The 22,712-nt window shown below is 38.4% G+C and overlaps 1 protein-coding gene across 3 annotated transcripts in view; it reads right to left on the bottom strand.

Moving 5' to 3' along the window:
- Window positions 1-20,982, bottom strand: part of scml4 (Scm polycomb group protein like 4) — a 61,647-nt gene extending 40,665 nt beyond the window's left edge. For 2 of the 3 annotated variants that reach the window (XM_036582320.1, XM_036582321.1), the window contains exons 1-2: window positions 20,671-20,860; window positions 5,044-5,284 (exon numbers count right to left, since the gene is read on the bottom strand). In XM_036582320.1, the coding sequence (XP_036438213.1) occupies window positions 5,044-5,284; window positions 20,671-20,709 (280 nt within the window). In that variant the 5' untranslated portion in view covers window positions 20,710-20,860. The other variant, XM_036582322.1, reaches the window with a different exon arrangement.
- Window positions 20,983-22,712: the final 1,730 nt, after the last annotated feature.

Raw genomic sequence — 22,712 nt, 5'->3', positions numbered from 1 at the left:
CAGCAGACTGCATAATTTAAACTAGGCTTGTATAATCTGTACAAAATTAAAACGGTAGAATGGTAAACCTTAAGACATTGTTTCAGATTCCACATTAAAACAAAACATGTTTATTTTCTTATTTTATAAAAAAAAGATTGCATGCCAATGTAAAGTTTAAACACATTATGCATAACAGAAAAGTGACAACATGGCTTTGATGGTCTACATATAAGAAGCAGAGTCAGTGAATCGATAGTTGCTATAGCTACAGGCCCTGACATGTGAAGCAGTTGTAACATGGTAATTTATGCCCGTGAGTAAACATTACTTGTAGTTGTGTCTAATAAAATACAGGCAAATAAACTGACCTTCACAGGAATTATTATAATTTGGTAGATTACAGTTCGCTTTAGTTTTTGTTTTTCAGTATTGTACAATATTGCTACTGTACTGTACAATCAGTCTTATAGTACAATATAGTATATTTGTAGAACTTATAACTAAGTGGTTTGTTCCTTACTGTAAATTTTAAAGCATTTATTTACTGTGTAAAGTCTTCCTCCATTCACACTTCAAGAATCTTATCAAACTGAATTGGGCTTTGGGGAAATTTTAAAAAATCCTTATGCATCAAATGGCTTTCTAAAGAACTGAATGGTTGCGAGGTCAGAGATTTACACCCCTTCAAAACACAGAGAAGCCAAAGAGAAAAAAGTGAAAAACCATGGCACTCTTCATTATTATCCTCTATTATAACATGGCTAAGGACAACAAATTAAAAAAAAAAATTAAAGGCCTGTGCCTTCAGCAGAGACAGTGACCTTGGCCATGAAGCACCTTCAATACTAAAATTATTTTCCTACCAGCAGCACCCACTGTTTGCATTTTTTTTTTTTTGAACACAGAAGTCAAAACTGGGCCTTTTGTCGGACAGCAGTAATTGGCAGATACAAACTATCAACCAAAATGGAGCCACTTCAATCTAGAGGCACAGCGTATGGAGATTTGCCATAGACAAGCATTTGCCAGAGACCTGGCCAACACAGCAGTGTATGAAGTCTGTGGGGATGGACCATTTCAAAGCCTGTGTTGGAGCTGCTGTGCCAGTCTCCTGTCCAGCCGACCACTCCCTATTCCAGTTTAATTTTTTAATTTTCCAACTCCATATGGCTGGGGACAGGATCCAATAAATCAAAAGTTAATTAAAGGCAAAGATTCATCTTCAGCCGCACCTCAATCATCTCAAGCCCATTAACAGTGGTGGAGGAGACTGACAGGTCTGGCCTGACAGTTACTGTGGGCTGAGTGTGGGTGTGTTTGTAAATGAGAGAAGGAGATAACATTAGATGCAATGCTGAGGCGTTCCTGTTTTTAAATTCTTAGGAAAACACTGTATGCAGTGATGAGGTGAAGAGGAATTCCACCCAACTCTGTTTTCTGATGAGAGGAACCAGGGGTCGCAATGTCTACAATGCAAATACAGCCAATAGGTAATGTAACACTCACACCAATTCCACCTTCTTTACAGCCAAATTCACCAGTTGCAGATTTTTATAGCTTTTTTTTAACCCAAAGCTCACACAGTGTGAAATAAATGAACACGTAAAACACATTAGCACATTTTCAGTACCTTCTATTAGCCAAATTTGCAATGTACATAACACTATTTGCTCATTAGGGGGTCAAAATGGCATTTAAAACTTTTCACTTTTCACAGTCATCTATTTAAAAAACAAGAACCGAATAAAGTGCCACATCAAAAGTAAGAGGCAACTGACTATTATTACATAATCACCTGATCACAATTATTCATCACATATTTATCACATACTTATTGTAACAAAGAGAATGTTAACTGAATGTGGTTATCAATTGAACTGTGACAAATACATGTAAATAACACCTTTAACATCTCTAGCTACAACATCTTTAGAAGGCAGAAATGAGTAATGTTTGTTCATTTGAGCTGGAGCTGAGTCTGTTGTTAGTTGGGAGCTACTAAGTATCAATAGCTAGGAAGCAAGATACCTAATGAACAAAAAAAAGATGATTAAATTGTTAATCACAATTATTTATAGGGCAATTGTTAGCTAAAATTTCAGTTTTAACTATTTATTTAGCACAATAAGTCATGCATAATAATGCTACCACATTTTGGTATAGGTGTAGCAGCAGCATTCAAATACAGCACAAGTGCACTTTCCCTTCTCATTATATTTACATCATAAAATTGCAACAGAAATCAGCCAAAATCAAAATAATCAACTCATTTACAAGAATGGGCGGGGCTAAACTGCTGTAGGCTGAGGAGGCGTTGGTTTTTGTGACATCACAGAAACAATTAATTCAAAATGGGCTGTTTTTGCAACTTTCTTTCCATATATGAACTGTATGGTATGTTTTGGAAACTTAGCAATGTTTACACATTAAAAAAGTAAGGAAAATGCAGTTTCACGTAACATGGGCCCTTTAAATGCATCAAATTCACAGCATGTTGTCTCCTGCACACAAAAACAAAAGCTACAGCAATCCATGCCCCCCCAACTAGGTTTGGATTGCGCCCAAAGATCACGGAGTATGGCGAAATTTGAACAGATAAAATGGTATGCCGATTGCTATTTTCAAAACTAATATGATTCATTGTTGGCAGCTGTTCCAGCGAAGGCGTTCTCCAAGCTGCTGTACACCCAAACACACACACAGCTGTGGTATGTTCTTGACAGTGACTAACAAAACAGAAAAGGATCTTCAGTCCAAGTCAGAGATCTTATCCGCTTTAATTAGGCTACAAGCACATAGACGCCTTCCATTGACTGGAATTTTGTACTGAAACACTCTTTCTTAATTGTTTGTGCATGCTAATTCGTGCCAAAACAATAAAAGAGAACTGCAGGCTTTTAAAAAGCGCTGTTGTTCGCCAACCCCTCCAGCCAACGCCTACAGTCAGAGGAAGAAAGGAGGGGTGGTGGTGGTTTGGGGGGGAGAAAAATATTCTAATAAATGCATTATCCACCACAAACAACGACGAGAAGTTATTTACTACGCTGCACGTTGCCATGGCAACAGACAGGGGAAATCTGATACCGCAATAAAGCCATGTGACGAGGTGAGGCAAAAATAACTGCATGTGTGTGTGTGTGTGCGCACGCTTCAAGGTGCGATACATTTAGGCTATGTACAGAATCCAGACGCCACACCTCAGAGAAAAAGAAAAAACAAGAAGGATTAAAGGCACCCACCTCTCTTCCCCACCCCCTGATCTGAGAGATTGCAGTAATTAAGAGCGGCTCACGTTAATCGTCACCTTTTCAGAGCTCAGTAACCCTCGAAATCCCAGAGCTGTGTTAAATGATGTGAAGATTTCTCCCTGTCATTTCCCCCCCCCCTACTCTCCCAACGCATGTATTTTCCTGCCCTCCCTCCGTTCCTACTTATCTCATATATCTCTAGGCTTGTCTCAAAGCTTCACTGGACAGAGTCTGATCATTTTTCCCCCTAATTACTTCCACATCACTGAGTCCAAGGGAAGCACAAGAAATGAAAGAGGTTTGATGTTGCCTGTACAATCAGTTAGTAGTTAACAGCAACATGATGGAAACTGCATCCATTTGCAAGTCAACAACTTTGAACCTGCTGCTTGGATTCAGAATGAGGTCGTGACTTTCATCACAGATCTAACAGAGCCACCTGAAATCTGTGCAACAGATTTCACCTGTAAACAGGTTTCACAGTCTACCAGGTGGAGACGCAGGAAGACGTTTTAAGCTGAGAGAGATGAAATTTGAAAGGCCCCATATCATGGACAAAGTAGTTTCCTTTATTTTTTGGAAATAAAGAGTTCAATGTAGTAAAGAAACAAAGAACAGTTTACTGCCCTGTCCATACAGTCCATATATGGAAAACAAAACTGCAAAATCAGTCAGTTTTTGAACTCACTATTTTGTGAACTCGCTATTTTATTTATCCACCTATTCGCTCAAAAACAGTTTAGCCCCCCACACTCATGCTGAAGTTATAAGAAGTGTTTTAGACTTTTTTTTCTAATGAGGCACAATACCAGAAAGCCAATCAGTACAGATTATATTCATTTACATAAATCAGTCTTAACAGTACAGTAACAAAAACAGCCTGTTTAATTCTAAGGGATAATGGGAGGTTGGAAAATAGCCATGTAAAAATGTATTTCATAAACTGGATAGTTCTGGTTCTAAAAAAAATAAATAAAATACCTGAAGAAATGAGTATGGGGGGCCTTTAAGCAGCACATACGTAATATTTGTTGCTGTCCAAAGAATAACAGTATCTCCAAAATGGTAAGTTTACAGGAGAGGGCAAAAACATTTACTTTCAATGTAAGTTAATGTAAAGAGATTTTATTCCAAGTGATTCCAAGAGTATTCTGCTGGTCCATTCATCATGTTCCACACAATGTAAAGGATGGCTGCTGTGTTAAAATGATGTAGAAAAGTGAAAATCTCTGGACAGAAAAGATTTACGATATGAATTTTTGCAATTTTTGGATATTGGAACAGAACGTCTCAATGAGCTGCGACCAATCAGATCATAAAATCTCAACTTTGAATACGATTCAATTTTATTTGATTTAATTATTGTGGTACAATGTAAAACAACAACACGCTTTTTACACTTTTAGATAGTCCGAGAATTTTATTTCGGCCAAAAAAATGAGTGCATACTTTATTAATAATTATTATGATTCACTGATTTTAATATCCCCAGTATCGACAAAGTGAATAATTACCTTTGACGCCTTTTTACAGCCATGCAGTCTGCCAAAGGAACCAAACATTAGCTCTGTAACTGCATAGCATCTGACACAATGGGGAAAGAAGCCTTGCATACCCAACTGACCAAAAATAGCAGTGGTTTCTAACCCTGGTCCTGTTCTGCACATTGTTTTCCTGCTCTAAAACACCCACTGCAAGAGCTTATTATTGAGCTGATTGGTTGGATCAGGTGTTTTAGAGCAGAGAAAACACTAAAATGTGCAGGACAGGGCTACTCCATTCTGAAACACTGGACTATAATGCAGGGTCTTACTCTGTGAACAGGTGGGCGGTGTCCTGTCCCGCAACCTCTGGCCATTCGGCGCTGCCTCTTCGTCCAGATCCACCAACTGCCAGAGGCTCCTCCCCCTGTCGTCACGGCGATCAAGGCGAAGGCGGAGCCTGACGCTCTGCACGCCGAGGACGTTTGGTATCCAGGAGACGGCGGAATCCTCCAGATCCCTGCCACGCAGTCTCATTCCCTCGGCAACACACGCTCCAGCCCAAACATTACACTGAGGAAGGCAGAAAAATCTGATTTTAAACATCCCACCAGTGACAGAAAATCTCAATATCAACATATTACAATGCAGTGCCACTCGACTTAAGATGAGAAATAAAACTGGAGTGTTAACGAATCATTTCAATGCATGACAACTGTTTCCAAGTAACAGTTTTCCAAGTAACAAAGTATTCTTCCAGGGTTATGTTATGATCTATTCAAACCCATGGCATTAATTGGCATTAAATGGCATTAAAAGTTGTTTTTTTCAAAAGACCTTTTTGATATTTTTAAATGAAAGTGAAATCTACATTTATCATTTAATTTTTAACGTTTAATTTTCCGAAAAACGTTTTATAACCTTTGCAACCCTTGTAACCCTCAAAAATTGTCACACCTTAAACAGATTTTCTGCAACTTTTTTGTGTTTCACTAAAAAATATCAAGAATTTGTGTGTGTACAACTGTCCAAAGCTGTATTTGTTAGTCATGTACTGGCTAGCATTTTTGAGCTACACTTAAAATTAGTTAAACTGTCACTACCACAACTCACTGCTGAAACATCTGGTAATGTTTTGGAGGTGTCATTATTATATTAGTAGTGACAAAATGCAATGTTTAATCATTTGTTTTAATAAAATAAACATAAATAACACATAGGGTCACTCAAAACAAATGGATTTTAGTCTAAGTCAGTCCAAGTCAGTTAAAAGTCCAAAATGTGTTATCAACTCTGACTTTGAACCAGCTCTGTGGAATGATCCATGTATAATTATTCACCCTTAAACTAAAGACAAACCAATTAAAAGCTATGATGAATTTGCCAGTGCCTCAGAGCAGTCCATTTCCATCCTATCATAACCTGTTAATTAACTATTTCCTAAAGCTAATTGCTCCTCTCCACCTCAACACAACAGCGCAATGGAACAATGCTTTCACCTGAATGACCAACTGATTCATAAAATTGCATGCAAATGAGACAACTGCGCTCCACAAAAGGGCCATTGTACAGCCAAGTCTAAACAGTTTGCCCTGCGGGGTAAAGCCCATTTTTCTGCAGACTAAATAAGAAAAAGTGGACAAGGCTCTTCTTCTCTTGTCTTCCCTTCCATCAACATCTTCCTCTTCCATTCAGAGCACCGTCAGTGTCTCTGTGCCAAATACCGAAGCCAAACCTCTGTGCCAATATCCATGCCATTCCATTACCATTTTGGAGAACTAAAACATACATCCTCACAAAATTTAAATGTAAACGTCTTCAAACTTATATAATCATATTAGCTTAGTCTTTAAAAGTCATTTCGAAATTTCTGCATAATTAAAAGGTTAAGATGTAGATGGATTAATTCAGAGTGGTCCTGATCCAAAATGACCAGTAAACTTACACGTCTCCTGAGTTTTATATGTTATTGTTTATTATTTTTGCCTTACGACATCATGCATGTACCCTGCCACCATAAATCAATTTTTGAATAGATATTGCACAACTATCAAAAAACAATGTCTCAGGCACTAGGCAGCATGTTAGTAAGCATTTAATGTACAAACTTGCTGTGAGGAAGCTTTTAGAGGCATTAAAGTCATCAAAGGCACTGTTTTATAATACAACCCCAATTCTAAAAAAGTTGGGACACTGTGTCAAATGTAAATAAATGTAAATAAAAGCAGAATGCAATGAGTTGCAAATTATATAGACCCATATTTTATTCACAATAGAACATATAACACAGATGTTAAAAGTGAGACATTTTACCATTTTGTGAAAAATACTAACTCATTTAGAACTTGATGGCAGCAACGCATCTCAAAAAAAAAAACAAAAAAAACAACTGGGAAGTGAGGAGAACAACTGCTGGTGTTTGCAGTATGTGGTAGAACACTGTCTTGCTGAAATATGCAAGGTCTTCCCTGAAAGAGATGGTGTCTAGATGGGAGCATATGCCTCTCTAAAACCTCTATATACTGTTGAGCATTGATTGTGCTGTTCCAGATGTATAAGCTACCCACGCCATAGGCACCCCATACCACCAGAGAGGCAGGCTTTTGAACTGTCCGCTGATAATAAGCTGGATGGTCCCTCTCCTCTTGAGTCCGCAGAACATGGCGTTCGTGGTCTCCAAAAAGAATTTCAAATTTTGATTCATCTGACCACAGAGCAGTTTTCCATTTGGCCTTAGTCCATTTTAAATGAGCTTTGACCCATAGAAGACGGCAGCGTTTCTAGATCGTGCTCACATTTGGCTTCTTCTTTGCATGATACAGCTTTAACTTGCATTTGTGGACTGCACAGCGAACTGTGCTCACAGACAATGATTTCTGGAAGTGTTCCTGAGCCAATGCAATGATTTCCAGTACAGAATCCTGCCTGTTTTTAATGCAGTGCCGCCTGAGGGCCCGAAGATCACAAGCATCCAATATTGACCATCGGCCTTGTCCCTTGTATACAGGGATTTCTCCAGATTCTCTGCATCTTTTGATGATATTATGTACTATAGATGGTGGGATTTCCAAAGTTTTCGCTATTTTATGTTGAGGAACATTTTTCTGAAATGGTTTGACAATTTTTAGATGCTGTTTTTCACAGATTGGTGAACTTCTACCCATCTTTGCTTCTGAGAGACTCTAAAATGCTCTTTTTATACCCAGTCTTGTGAGTTACTTGCAAATTGCTCCTCCAGCTGTTTTTTTTATTAGTACCACTTTTCCAGCCTTTTGTTGCTTCTGTCCCAACTTTTTTGAGACGCGTTGCTGCCATCAAGTTCTAAATGAGTTAATGTTTTTCATGAAATGGTAAAATGTGTCACTTTCAACATCTGATATGTGTTCTATGTTCTACTGTGAATAAAATATGGGTCTGTGAGATTTGCAAATCTTTGCATTCTGTTTATTTATTTATTTATTTACATTTGACACAGCGTCCCAACTTTTTTAGAACTGAGGTTGTAGTTTTGAGATATGTTTTGTTACGGCCTAAAACATATTTTTATTATAAGGCGTTATAATTAGAAGAAACCTTCTTTTTTCAGATTTACACTGTTCTATCATCATTAACATTTGTAGGTTATCTGCATGCTTTGGATAGTAAATAAAATGTCTATATATGTGTGGTAAACATTGTGACTCTTGTTTCCCATTACCACCACTGTGAAGAAGTCTAAATCAGTAAGTTTTTACAATGCACTATTTCACATCAAACCACTCTGAATGACTTTGTTTCCACCTCAAAGATGGAATTATAAAGAATTTTTTGAAACATCTATGGAATTCCCCTTTAAGGGTTTTTTTTTTTTTTAAATATCACACTGTATGCGTTTCAGGGTTACACTGCTTACTCTGCACTTTTTTGCACATTTATTTGGTGTAGTGACTCATACTTTACGTAACATCAAAAAGAAGGTTAACTGTGCATTCCACACAACAGTCCCAAAGCATATATAAAGAAATTATGAAAGTCCAGAAATGCCATAAAAGGAATCGCCACCTGACTCGCTGAAACCTGAATTCATGAAAACCAATAAAGAGTAGAAGGCAGGGATTTGACTTAATGAAACAGCGCGGGCCCCTCACCAAAGCTCAGACACAAGGTTTTGATTATGTCCTTATAAGCGAAAAACAGCCGCAAGACGGGATACATTTGGTATTAGAGCTCTCTGGATGGTGAGTGGGTGAATGCACATGCATTACATTGGAAGAAAAGGAGAGGGACCTCTAAAGAAAGAAAAAAGCTGTGGTGTTGTCTAAACTCACACTGAACTAAGAGTGCATTGTTAGTATAACGGATCACGTATAGTTAGGTTCGTCCACCATTAAACTTCTCACCTTTTCCCATAGACTGCTAGGCTACAGCTGTCCCCATATTCAGGAGAACGTTTCTCAATTACCCCAGTTTACTCAAAGACATTAGGTGCTGTGTCTTATCTGAGAGCTGTGTACAAAGGAGAGAAAGCTAAAAGCCTTCTCTGTTGCTGGTACAGAGAGTTGGAGTGGGGAAGGTCATTCCCACAATGGGCTTGTGTGTTTTCACTGATAAAGCTTGACAGGAGCTGGGGACCTAAGTGATGACTGGTCATCTCACACTCTGTCTGGCTGGATTTGTTGGGGATCTCTGGTGGGAACTTGCCAGATTTGGCCAATTTGGGCGGCTTTTGGTGAATTTAGCACTATTTAATAATGCAGCTGAGATTTGAATGGACCTAACTTCTCCCCACATCCAAACAGTTAACAAAACTTTGACTGACATACATTTTAGTCAGTCCTTTTAAGAGGAGGCTGTTGCCCCACCCATCTGTGTCATTCGCAACTGACATCAGCAGTTGGCATACCCAGTTTATTACTGATGTAATGGATGGACTGTACAATGTACTACTATCATAGAAAATTGGAATGGCATGTGATCTGTTACTAATAAGCTAATACTGGTTGTACTGTTGCATCCATACTGCATGCACACATACAAAAGCGTACTGTCTGCATTTTTCAGCATTCTGCTAGCATACATGCTAAAACATAAAAATTAGCTACCCTCGTAGAAATCTGGTATATGGCCGTGTATGCATATTAAAAAAATATTTACAAATATGTTGCATATTTTTATAATCCTATATGCATAATACATGGATCATACATATATATATATGTCTGATACATGATTGAATTAATCTCAGCACACTATATGTTATACATCCCAGTACAACATATACAGTGCCCCAACCCAACACACCCAATATATGTTACTATGTTATCTGCTTAATAATAATTTTATTTATTTTTACAATATTTAAATTTGCCAGGGAACAATATTTTCCATTGATGTCTTGTTTTCATTATTTTATTACATACCATACAATGTGCATGTTTCTAGAGTTTAGTTATGTAGTTTGTATATTAATTGTAAATAATAAAATGAAGCAAGCATATACGAGTAATATATGCCATCCATATGTGAACAGTGTTTTCCATCATATATTGTGTTTGTATATTCATATATGACCGAAATATATGCCCCACATTTGAACATGGCTAATTTCAAATAAATCACATATGTGACATGTCCACATTTTAGTTTTCATAAGTCCCATGATGTCTCAATGAATGCATTTACTGTGTTCTTTTACGTACATTAATTTGGCCCAACCCAATACATCCAACTCACATTTTGTTTGCAAGCATCCTTGAAATTAAGAGAAAATTGATCAATAAAGAAACAGCAGTACCAATAAATTAAGATCCCACCAAAACACAGAAAAGGGGTGTAATTCTACTCTGGTTTAAACACAGACTGTGAGCACATATTGCAGCCTAATCAAGGCAGATTTTGCCCTCCGCCTTCTCACATATTTACATCTGGCCCTGAGAGCTCAACCAGTGTTATTCTGTTGTTAAACATTCTTTCAGCACATGTTCGAGGTGTGTGCCTCCGTCTAGCCGCTGTGTCTGCTGCCATTGTCAAAGGAAGTCTCCCAACAACATGCCTTTGAGAAATTACCACTAATTTACACCTGGTTTTATGAGGTGGAGAAAAATCCACGGGCCAGCGCTATTTGCTCAAAATTCAGTAGCACAGTCTTGCCTCAGATTCATATTGGATTTTTCCTTGCACAAGACCCATAAACTGTGTGATTAGGCTCTTGCAGCAGTTGGCAGAATGTGTCAAATCTGCTCCTGAAACTGGTGCAAAGGCTTAGCACAACAAGCTCTTAGTGTATTCTTTGTTTTGATTTTTTTGCTTTGGTAATTTGGTAAATAGTTCCTCAAGTCACAGCTGTTAATTCAGAGTGTTTTTATTAATAAGTCTGATCAAACTGAAATGTGAGATTTCATAATGCGTTGATTTGTTTCCTACAGAAACACATTCAATTCAAATCAAGGTCAACTCCTACTCACCAGTATGGCAGTTATACCACACATTACATGTATACCACAATAAAAGACATTTATCTGAATATAGCACCTGAGCAGTGGCATAGGCAGAAACATATTTTAAGGTAGGCCTCTGGAAAAAGTATGTAGGCCATCTTGGTAGATATAATATCCAAACAAATGCACTAATGTATTGCAATGTCATAACATCAGGCTGTAGCCTATTCCTGACAGCTGTGCAGTCATCACCCTATGTATTCCAACACGTATGCCATATGGTAATACATAGCAATCAATCAGAATGCACGATTCACAAACACAACCAACCATGCATGTTTGGTAAAATTGGACAGCTGAGATGTGCAAACATGAGGAAAAACAACACAGCAAACTTAAAAAACATGAACCTAATCATCTTAGGCTAAAGCATACTGGCACAGCTTATGGACAAAAAGAAGAAGCCATGATTGAGATAAAATCAGACAGCTGATATATGCAAAGATGAGGGACACTGCAAACTTAAAAACCTAAATCTAATCCTCGTAGGTAAAAGCATATTTGTGGCCCATTTATGTCTGTTCTTTGATGACTCGATGCATTGAAGGAGCATTATAAGTTTGCTTTGATGTTGTTACAAAGCCCATTTCAGCCTTTGTAGAAAAAGAGCATTGTAACTTCACTTTTGGCTTAGGATGTGCAGAAAATGACAAACTCTATAGGACGTGACCTCACTCGCCCCCAGTTACATCTTTTAAGCGTAAATGAAGCTTCAAATTCAAACACTGCCACACTCAAAATGAACTGAAGGCTTGAGGCAACGATAACAACAGTTGCTAAGCAGTGATTGGAGGGCTGAGAAAAAAGGTGGAGCTTGGTGGAGAGCATAATGGTTTGATTGGCCATAATACAGTGACATCATTCGCAGAAAACATTAAATATTGACAAATTAATAAATATTCTTTACCTATTTGATTGAACAGGTACAGCCCAATCCATGGTTACGTGTCTGTATCTGAGGCTTATAACATGCATGGCTAGTCATGCAAAAATGGTCTCGCATCTAAAAAGCTTACAACACTGGAAATCCTAAGAGTGCGAAAATCCAAACACTGCAAAACACAAGCCTGTACGCAGCACTATGAAGAAAAAGGCCACCACATTTGATCTTTTTCTACTGGTTGGACTAGGATAAATCAAAGCGCTGTGAGATGCTGCCGCAGGTGTATAAAGTTTTCATACCCCGTCTGCCCTTCTCTTTAATTCTTTTAGCAAGGACCACAGTCTGTCAGTGTTATTGATGTTTATGTATATTTGAACGTGTTTATTTCCATTTGCCCTTGCTCTGTGTAAACAGAGTGGGGGTGGGCTCCTCTCAAGACGACACTTCAGCAGAGACTGAGGGGAAACAGGCACTGACATGCTCCAAATTTAAACGTTAAAATCCACCACAGCCCACGCACCCTATTGCACTTGACACACACACACACACACACACACACACACTCTCATACATACAGACACAAAATGCACACCCCAAGGGGGGCAGGGTTATATTCCATAAGAGATGGATGACGAATTGGCAGACAGTGGTGGGACAGGCAGAACACAGCTACAGAATATTAACAGCCAGAGGGAGCTGGTGCAGCGTCGAGGAAACAGTCCAAAAAGGAAGACGCCTGGATGAAAGGAGAAACGAAAGAATAACTTCCAAAGCCAAATGGTGTGAAGAGCAGATGAATAGGAGAGAATACACTCTGGGTCATTGTGAGGCATCGATCTGAACATGGTGATTAATAAATACAGCGTCAATTATAGAGCCAGTCAAAAAGTATGCAAATGTTTAAATACTCCTGATCAAACTGTTGTTGATTTTGTTGATTTTCTAAAAGAAAACAAGTTGACACATTTTCAACAGAGAACAAACTTAAATATGGCATTATTTTGGAAATGTTCTAGCATCATTTCTATTTATTTGCTGAAAACAAATAAACATAAAATATAAATTGTGCCATAACTTCTGCACAAGCCACATTTTGTATGTTTTATTTTGTGTTCCAATATGTTAAATTCAGCAAATAAACAGTAAATCTGCATTAAAATGTGCAGAAGTGTGTTCTTTGTGGAGGATTTTAGACTAGACTGATATTTTAAACTGGCACTTTTTTCCTCTGGAAAAGCAGAATGTTTAGGTGATGCTGGGCCACTGATGTAAAACTTTAATTTTATTGATTTTACTGGTTTTGTAACCCTGTACAGATAAAAGTTACATTACTCTGCAATCTAGGTAGATTCTAATTTCTCCATTTTCTAAATGGGTGTACATCTGCATCAAAAGATATGCACATGAAAAATATCACATACTGGCATCAGCCCAGAATTCCCATATTGTTGCCTAATAAAAATCATTTTACTGTTTTTGCTTTTATTGTCCACATTTGACCAATGTGTACATAGCTACGTAGTGACATCGTAAACAATGGTGGAATCTGAGATTTCATGATGTACTGAATCATTTCCTAAAGAATCGTAATTTAAGTAAAATGTTGTGAGGTCACAGATTTACACTCTTATTCAGTAGTCCAAAACAGCCTAAACAGTATGGACTCACTTAGGTAACCCATAGGTTTAATATAAGGCATTCTATAAAAAATGTGGTGCAAAAGTCAGAGACCACTAATTTCTAATTTCAAGTCAAAATGGCCATTAAATATTTAGTTAGTTATTAAATTTCTAATCTAATTCTAATTTCTAATTTCTATTAAATTAGTTATTAAATAACTTGTTAAATTGTCAGGAGATTATTTCCGAGGAAATATAAGATAATGCATAGTGAAGGGGAAAGTCAAGGAAAATAAAAAATAAGTTTCCAAAATTGGAGAAAATGGAACTCCCAAAAAAAGCTTTCATCTTTGAGAGAGGAGAAAATCAACCTCATTCTTTCTTTAAATCTAATAAAAAGAAAGACAACTCAAGGCTATGAGTCTGAAAGGATGTGTATTTGTCAAGAAGCTGTAACTGAGAAAAAGAAAGACAAAAAAAAAGAACATTAGCAAGCCAAACAAAGAAGCTCTTGGTCTTCTCAGAACAATGGACTGTCCACCCCAGACCTCACAATCACCGAATGTGTTTGGGATTACGCAACCAACTTCTAAGACTGAACTTTGGGTGTGGAGAAATATTCCTGCAGAATTTCTTTGAAAAAATCTCCTAAAAAGTATGGAGAGTGTAATTAAAGGCAAAGCGTGGACACAATACATACTGAAGAATTATTATATTTAGTTGTTGAAACTTCTATGTAAGTTTCTATTAAATACATGTTTTCTGCTTTCCCATGATACATGAATGAAATAAATGAAAAGTGGTCTCTGACCTTTGCACAGTACTGCAAATTGCACGCTGCAAATTGCTCTGGAATTCCCTGCTGCAATACAAATGTATCACACCAAACAATGTACATGTAAATGACGGAGTGCCTCTGCGCTCATTCAAACAGCATACAGTATAAAAACAGTGCCCTCACATTTATTGTACAGGATTAACAGTTCTGAATTAATGTGGTCACTTTATGGAGATGAAAAAGCACATGGTCCTCATGAGCATTTGCAGGCCACTCAACTACATTCCGCTTCCCCCCATTTGCTCAAAATAAAAACAACACCCCAAGCTAATCAGAAGCAGACCTGGGTCCTCCACAGCCCTGCTAACGTTCCTAAATGTATTTTTGTCCTCTGCCCGATGCAAATATGAGGCCAAAGCTATTAGTCGGGAACAATCTATTCTGCCCGATGTGGCTCGTGTTGATTGGACGCAACTGCTTTTATCAAAGCCTACTTTGTCTACTCCAACAGACACTCTGCTGTAAAAAGCTGATAAAAGACTGGATTGCTGTTTAAAGCGCAACTGACAAGGTGCCAGCTCAAGACATTTGAATTTCTATATGGACAGCAGCCATATTCAAATATGCATATCTTAACATCTACTAGCACCAAAGCGCGAGAGCATTCATAATTATTAAGTACTTATGAACACCCAGAGTTACTGACTAACACCTGTTTATTGGTAGTAGACCATCAAACAAGCGATGACAGTTCAAGACTTGGTGTTCAAGTCACAACCAAGGCTGTAACGTTCGAATGTGATTGTTTATTCTCCAGATGGGATTTATGAGCTGTGTGCATATGAATGCTGAAATTATTAAGTGGGTTATATAGTCATATGCAAAACTTTGGGCATCCCTGGTCAAATTACAAAGGTTTTTTTTTGTTTTTTTTTAATGAATTTGAAATCACAGATCCTATAGAGAGAACACTTCTGCACATTTTATGCACAATTGCTGTTTATTTCCTGAATTTTACATATCGGTGAAAAAATAAAACATAAAATGTGACCTGTGCAAAAGTGATGGCACATTTTTTACTTTAGGTTTAATTTTTTGGGGTGAAATATGTTCCACATATATAGAACTTCTGCTCTAAAATTTGCACAAAAATGCATTATCTAAGTCTGTTCCCCGTAGAAGTTTCACTTCAATATCAGCAAAGCATGTAATTTGACTGGGAGTGATCAAACTTTTGCATACAACTGTACAAACTGCTCCCTGTAAAGGATATTTTCACTTCAATATCAGCAAAACATGTAATTTGACTGAGGGTGATCAAACTTTTGCATACAACTGTACAAACTGGAACTGAAAAGATGTGGCTGAATGCCGGTAATAACTGGGAACATATTGCACATGAACAAAATAATCAAATCTGACTGCCAGTCTAGATTAAGTCAATGCATAGTTCAACAATGGTGAACATGGCACAAATCTTTTGAATGATCCTACAGTGTCTTAGGTTATCAGGTACCTTGTCCCTACACGTATAGGCTATTTTATCAGATATCCCTTCCCCCATACAGACAGTATACAAATTAACAGAGACACCCCATGGAATATCAGGCACACACACCATATGTGGTGCACCTATGTGCTCTTTATAGGTATACAATTACTGACTGCTGCCCAATTCGTCAGCTGCCCTCTACCACATTCATTAACAGAAAGGGATAACCAGAGGACTATTTGAGGATTATTTGGGTGGTGGACCATTCTCAGCCCAGCAGTGACACTGACATAGTATTTGTGTACCAGTCTATAAAACACAGCAGTGTTGCTGGTGTTTGTAAGCTCTTCAGCATCACTGCTCAGATGCAAACAGTCCACCAACCCAAAATATCTAGCCAACAGTGGTCCTTTGGGCAAAAACTGACCATTGACAAAGGCCTACAGCAGAGCTATTCTGCTAAACATTGTGATGGTCAAGTTAGATCATGTTTTTTGCTTACAAAGGTAAACAAACCGATATAAGTGAATAGCAAATGGTTACCAGTGGTTAGTGATTACATAATTGCTCAATGACTAATGAACAGTTCAGCCAATTAATAAAATAAGACACCTCAAATATATTTTGATAAACTGTTGTATTTTACCTTCATAATCTAATGAGCATTTTAAAATTGTTTGGCCATTGGCTTAAATCATCTTTAAAACTGAATTTTGCCAGTTTGTTCATTTGAAGTGATTGTTTTGTTTTGCAGGGATCTTAACATCTCTACTTTTAACTAATGTCATGAACTCTGAAGAGACTCAATTTTTTTTAAGTGCTTGATTTGGCCCAATTAAATACTTCAGACCACAGTCCGCCAGTTGATGACCCTTGGCCTACAGGATGACTGGCACAAACTGGGCATGAAAAAATGAGCTATAGTATCTAACAAGGTAGGTGTGTCTAATATATTGTATAGTAAGTGTGCACAATGTTTAAAAAACCCAGCAATGATAAAGTCATGTCAGTGTAACACACAATAATATGCCACTACCATTTTGGTATCACTGCTGTGCTGAGAATCCTCCACCATCCAAAATAGTATCTGGTAAGTGGTGGTCCTATAGTGGTCCTTACCCCTCTCTACACCATCTATCAATGGAAAGAGACCACTATATCACCACCACTGAACAGACAGTCCACCAAACCAAAAAATATACAACCACTACTTGGTTAGAATAGCAGTAGGACTGAACGATTTAGGGAAAATGTCTAATTTCAAATTTTCTGACCAATATTGCAAATGAAATTTAAACACTGTAGCCTTTTTTGCCAAGAACATCAACACATTCATTGTTTCAATACTTGAGGCTTGAGCATTGAATGTAATTTGCCAGATTGCCAGTAAGTTCTGCATTATTAGGCTACAGTTAAAACTTAAAAAAAAATGTAGGATACAGTTACAATTAAAATCTCTCACGTTTGAAAACTCTTTGAGATAGCAATTTCGATATAAAAACAATAAAATCAGTCAGCTCTATAAAGCACAGTGAATACCACCACTTTGGTCCATGTGGCAGACTGGGGCTTGCAAATGCAAATCCTTGGGCAAGACTCCTAACACTACATTCACCTGTTCTTCTCTGTAACATGTTTAAACTGTAAGCTCCTCTGGGTAAGAGCTTCAGCCAAAACAGCAATCCTGTGGTCAGAAACTGACCACCAATTAAGGGCTAGAAGATAACCCACACAAACTGTGCATAATAAAAGATGTGCTGTAAATCTCCAACTGTACACTTAGAAAGTGTACCAGCAAGGTAGGTGCATCTAGTAAAGTGGTCAGTAAATGCAATACGATCAAAATGTCCCCACTTCTTCCAGTCCCAATCAGGGCTTTCAGAATTTACATATTTTCCAGTACACATGAAGAAGCTCACTAGCCTCGCACACAATTACCCACTCCTTGGCCCAGACATGATGTTTCAGGAGTATTTCCAGACTGGAGAACAGTGTGAGATTCACTCATACCGTTGTTATCAGAGAACAGGCCTGAAGGTCAATAGGAGTTAATTATTTACCCCTCCTCTTGGAGGGACAGTGGTCCTTACCCATATGGTGCGTACTATAACTATAAACATTTAATCTTGTTTTTGGATGGCTCAAGAGCACCTCATGACTAGGGCTTGTTTTCCAAACCTTGTAAACACAACACATCCCATCTCTAGTGGCTTGTTTGGTCCAATAATAAAGACTTTGCGTATCCCCTTATACACTCTGGCAAGCTGCCTGAGGGTCTCTTCACACACCCCACTGCACAGTGTGTGTGTGCGCAAGCAAGACAAAATGAACACAGAATGCTGATCTCTATCTAATGGGCACTATTTTGGCCACACTCAGCCTCACTCCTCACCAAAGACATCTCCATATTGAATCATCACCACGCAGTATTGTTTTGGATGCCACATTCCTGTGAAACAAAGTTACCTTGAAAATTACCAAAGTCTCTCAGCGAGTGTGTTTAAGCACCATAGTCTGAAAAGCATGTCTTATGCCCTCCTCACAATGGTTTCTGCCAGCCGTGAGCAGAGGCCTACGCGTCACACTGGGAATTGTTGACGAGGCAAATGCAGCAGTGCAGGTGGGGCATGTACTGTCCCGAGAGAGTTCACAGCTTTCTACACAAAAACAACCTCACTGATTATACTTATTCATGTAAGTCTTAACACATCTGTTTCTCACACATATCACATACAAAATGGCCATTATTTATTATTTTTAAGGGCATATATACTATATTTTCTTGTATTTTATCACCGAGGTCCACATATTTATTTATGTGGCTTTATGTTACATGACCAATTTATTTATCAGCCTATCTTTATCCTTTAGAATAAAAGAGGCTGTTTGTGTTACTATGCTTTTAAGACTGATATACGTACAGTCGTATTGTCACCCCTGGTCACATGGCAAGTTTTGTTGATTTTCTAAGTGAAAAAAATAAATATCCTCTACAGAAGACACTACTGCACAATTACTGTAGATTTGCTGAATTTAACATATAGGAAAAAAATAAAACCTAAATTGTGGTCTGACCAAAGATTATGGAAAATCAACAAAATGTAATCTGACCAGGGGTGTTAAAACTTTTGCACACGACTGCACATGACCTCCATTCTGACTGGCTGATTCTTACTGTGCCTAATTCAAAAAGCACTCCAGGGTGAAAAACATTTTATAACCTTGGTGGGTGGAGTTAAATTGCTGTAGGCTAAACAGGCGGAAATATATAAATGTGTTGGTTTTTGTGACATCATGAAAACAGTTTATTCAAAACTGGCTTAGCTGGACTGTGTGAACATACATCAGGCTCTTTTATTTCAACTAAGCCAGGAGAATTCAGTTTTCTATGATGTGGGTCCTCTTAAGTTTTGGAGCAGACAGCAGCAACTGGTGCCTCGCAGAGGGAGTCCTAATATACGCTTAAAACTCTCAACATCAGTCCAAGTCTGAGATTAGCATATAAATTAGACGTGCCCCGATTAAAAAATTTAACACCACGATAATTGCCTAATCGTTTGTCACTGCATTAAGAAAAATATATATGTATAAGATAATACACCTACATACATGGAGTATTCAGAATGTCATTTTAAAAGCAGTAATGTGCTGGAGCTTTTACTTTCTGGGGGTTTTTATCTTTGAAAAAACTTCCTTGATGGCACTCTGTATAAAAGGAACAGCAGTCTTCATTCATGTCCCCCCTATTTTTTTTTCGGGTTTGGATGGTTGACTTGGTACTCCAGCTAGCACATCTGTACAGCACTGCAACCTCTACCATGAGCTGTGAAGATTCTAAAACAGCTATAAACATCAAATATAGCATGGAATCACAATGTGAGAGCATAGTGGGAACTTGTGAAACAAGAGCTACTTGAAAATGTCTAAAATGCAGTGTCAGTATTTCAAAGCGACCAGGATCACAATGTTGTGTATTAAATATCAAGGTATACCTTGTTGTTGAATATTGGACATTAAAAAAGGTCTTTGAACTAAAGTGAATTCAGGCATTAGATATTTTGAGACTTGCCAGTCACAGGCCCTGTATATAATACCCAATTTCCTACTATAATAAATTCCAAGATATTCCATATTAGCCTGCAACAAGTATTGCTTTGGTTACAGTTTTTACAGTAAGTGAACAGAATTTATAACAGCTCATACACAAGGAAGCATCAGAGCTTCAGCTAAAATTAGAACACAGGAGTTTATCCAAGTGGCCCTTAATATCTGATATCTGAATCCACTCTGCATAACACAAACATATTCATAACATTTAGTAAAGGTGGGTGATATGGAAAAAATGTAATATCACGATACTTCAGAAGTTTTCGCGATACATGATATGCATCTCAATATTATTGTTGTAATGCCACATATAAAAATGACAATAACGATAATAATAATAATAATAATAATAATAATAATACACTGATTATTTAATGTTTTACAAACTTCACTGCGCTAAATCCAATTAAACCGGATTAAATGTCGTTGTAATGAACATGCTGTAACGAAGCATGACGTTGTAATGAAACATGTAGTCAGCGCTCTTTAAGTCTTGACGATATCCACGATATGCTCAGAGAAGCATACTGTAACATTTATTTATAAGGATAATGATAGTATCGTCATATCGCCCAGCCCTAACAATCAGTATACATTCAAATACCTTAACAGTGTTAAACAGCCTATTTCTCAGCCATAACATCCAGCCGGTGAGCAGCACCAGCCGCGAGCTCTTCGTCCTGCTCCGGTTCGTCAACTTGTCGCGCTCGAGCCTGGTCTCGCGCAAGCACGTGCGATCCTCAGTTCACACAAACAGACACACTCGCGCGCACGCAGCATCAATCTTAAACTTAGCCTCTCTACTTTACCTCAGTCTCTCATCTCCCCGCGGTTAGCTCCACACACTGTCCGGGTTCCTTTTCCCGCTTTTCCGCTCCGCGCGCCGTCACCGATTCCGGCTTCAACTCCCCCTACACATAAACACACACACGCACGCGTATTTGCGTTTGTATTGCTGTCTTTGTGGGGTATTTCCACTGACGACTTCTGCTACAGCCTAGCTAACCCAACCCTCCTCTAAACCTCAGGTACCGAAAAAGAAATGTGCCATTTTTTATAGTTCAAATAAAGCTGTAATCTTTGAATGACTGACTGATTGATTCATAAATACATACATACATACATAACTACTCATGGGGAGTACAGCCAAATTTACTCCCCCTATAACGTCAAAATGTTCATACTTTCCACCATCTTGGGGATATTTGGTCCCCGGAAAGAGCTAAATACATTATCAGAAAGCTAAATACCCACACCTCAGGGGATCTAATTAAACGGAGGGTCGCGCGGGATTTCGGTTTGGTCAGGTAGAGAGGCTGGTACGGAAACCTCCCCGCGCTACATTCCCGATTAGAGCCGTTTATAAAGCGATTAACCTGAGCTACATTATTTTTCCCCATCAGTCTGCAGCGAGTAAGAGCAGAAAGACAGGAGGAAAAATCCCCCTTCTGTGTTTTTAGTTTGGAAACGCTCCCCTCCCCTTCAGCAGCGAAAAACCGGTGCTGCGTGCAGAACCACATACTACCAATTTAATTAGTATGCAAAAACTAGTACACCTCCACTAGAAGTCCGTTCGTTAGAGGAGTATGTGTAGTTCAGCAGTTATGCGGTTTTGGACGCAGCCTGTGTTTAGTTGCGCTTTAGCTCTGTATGCAGTGCTCTCTCTTTCTCTCTCTGAACGACCAGCCAACTCCATACTGGCGGATTATTTCAGACCCTGTGTGACTTTTGTCCAACAGCTGGTGAGCGAAAAGCTTTGTCACAAAATATCTGCAGTGTCAACCCCCGCATCCTCGGACTTTTCCTTCACAAATAACCAGACCAACGGAACAAAACGCAGCTATTTTAACCCGGTTTATAAACTCCTCTCACGCCATTACGACCCAGTCTCTTCGTTTCTAGCGTGTGTAAAATGACAATCTTAACCAAAAGCGCGCCGCTGTCGTGCTAAATCAGGCTAACCGCTGTGAGGATTTATTCAGCTGGCTGCCTAAAATGCTACTTCAGCTTGCAGCTTTTCGTTAGACGCCCATTACGATTCTTCCTGCATTACACTCTCTCCTCCAGGCTGGATCTCCAGCCTCATACACGGCCTCCTCAAACTTTAAGGCTACACAGCGAGCGCCGTGTGAGTGATTAGAGAAACGGCAGGCAGGACTTGACCTACATACCAAGGACGTTTGGAGATTCACGTCTGTCTTTCGCTGGAAAATGAAGGAATGGGCGCACGAGGGGGCTCAGTTTAAATTATTTTTTCCCCTCTTCGACTTGAATATGATTAATACAGCAATATTTATTAATTCACATTTTTTAAAATTTATTTTGTAATTAAAGCGGCGTCCTGCCTGAGTGTTGAATATGTATCGCCACCTGTTCAGTAGGCTATGGCACCCAGGATGAAGGGATCCTGAGCCCAAAGCGATCTGTCCACCACTCCTGTCCAAAAAGGGTTTTCCTTTAAAAGGCGAAAAAACAAATCTATATAATCGAAAGTGAGAAGTGATTATTATAAACGGTTAAATAATGGGCCTTAGGGCAGTAGCTGAACGTTTTAAAAATAATTTTTAAAACAACAAAAAAAATACATAAATAAATAAAGCTATTGTTTATCACAGCTGTGTATTTTAGGTCTAAAATGATCCAAAT

This window comes from Colossoma macropomum, unplaced genomic scaffold (genome assembly GCF_904425465.1).
Source record: "Colossoma macropomum unplaced genomic scaffold, Colossoma_macropomum, whole genome shotgun sequence".
In the NCBI taxonomy this organism is placed as follows: domain Eukaryota; kingdom Metazoa; phylum Chordata; class Actinopteri; order Characiformes; family Serrasalmidae; genus Colossoma; species Colossoma macropomum.
Note: the sequence above shows the minus strand (reverse complement) of the source record. Positions and strands in the feature narration are given on the sequence as shown.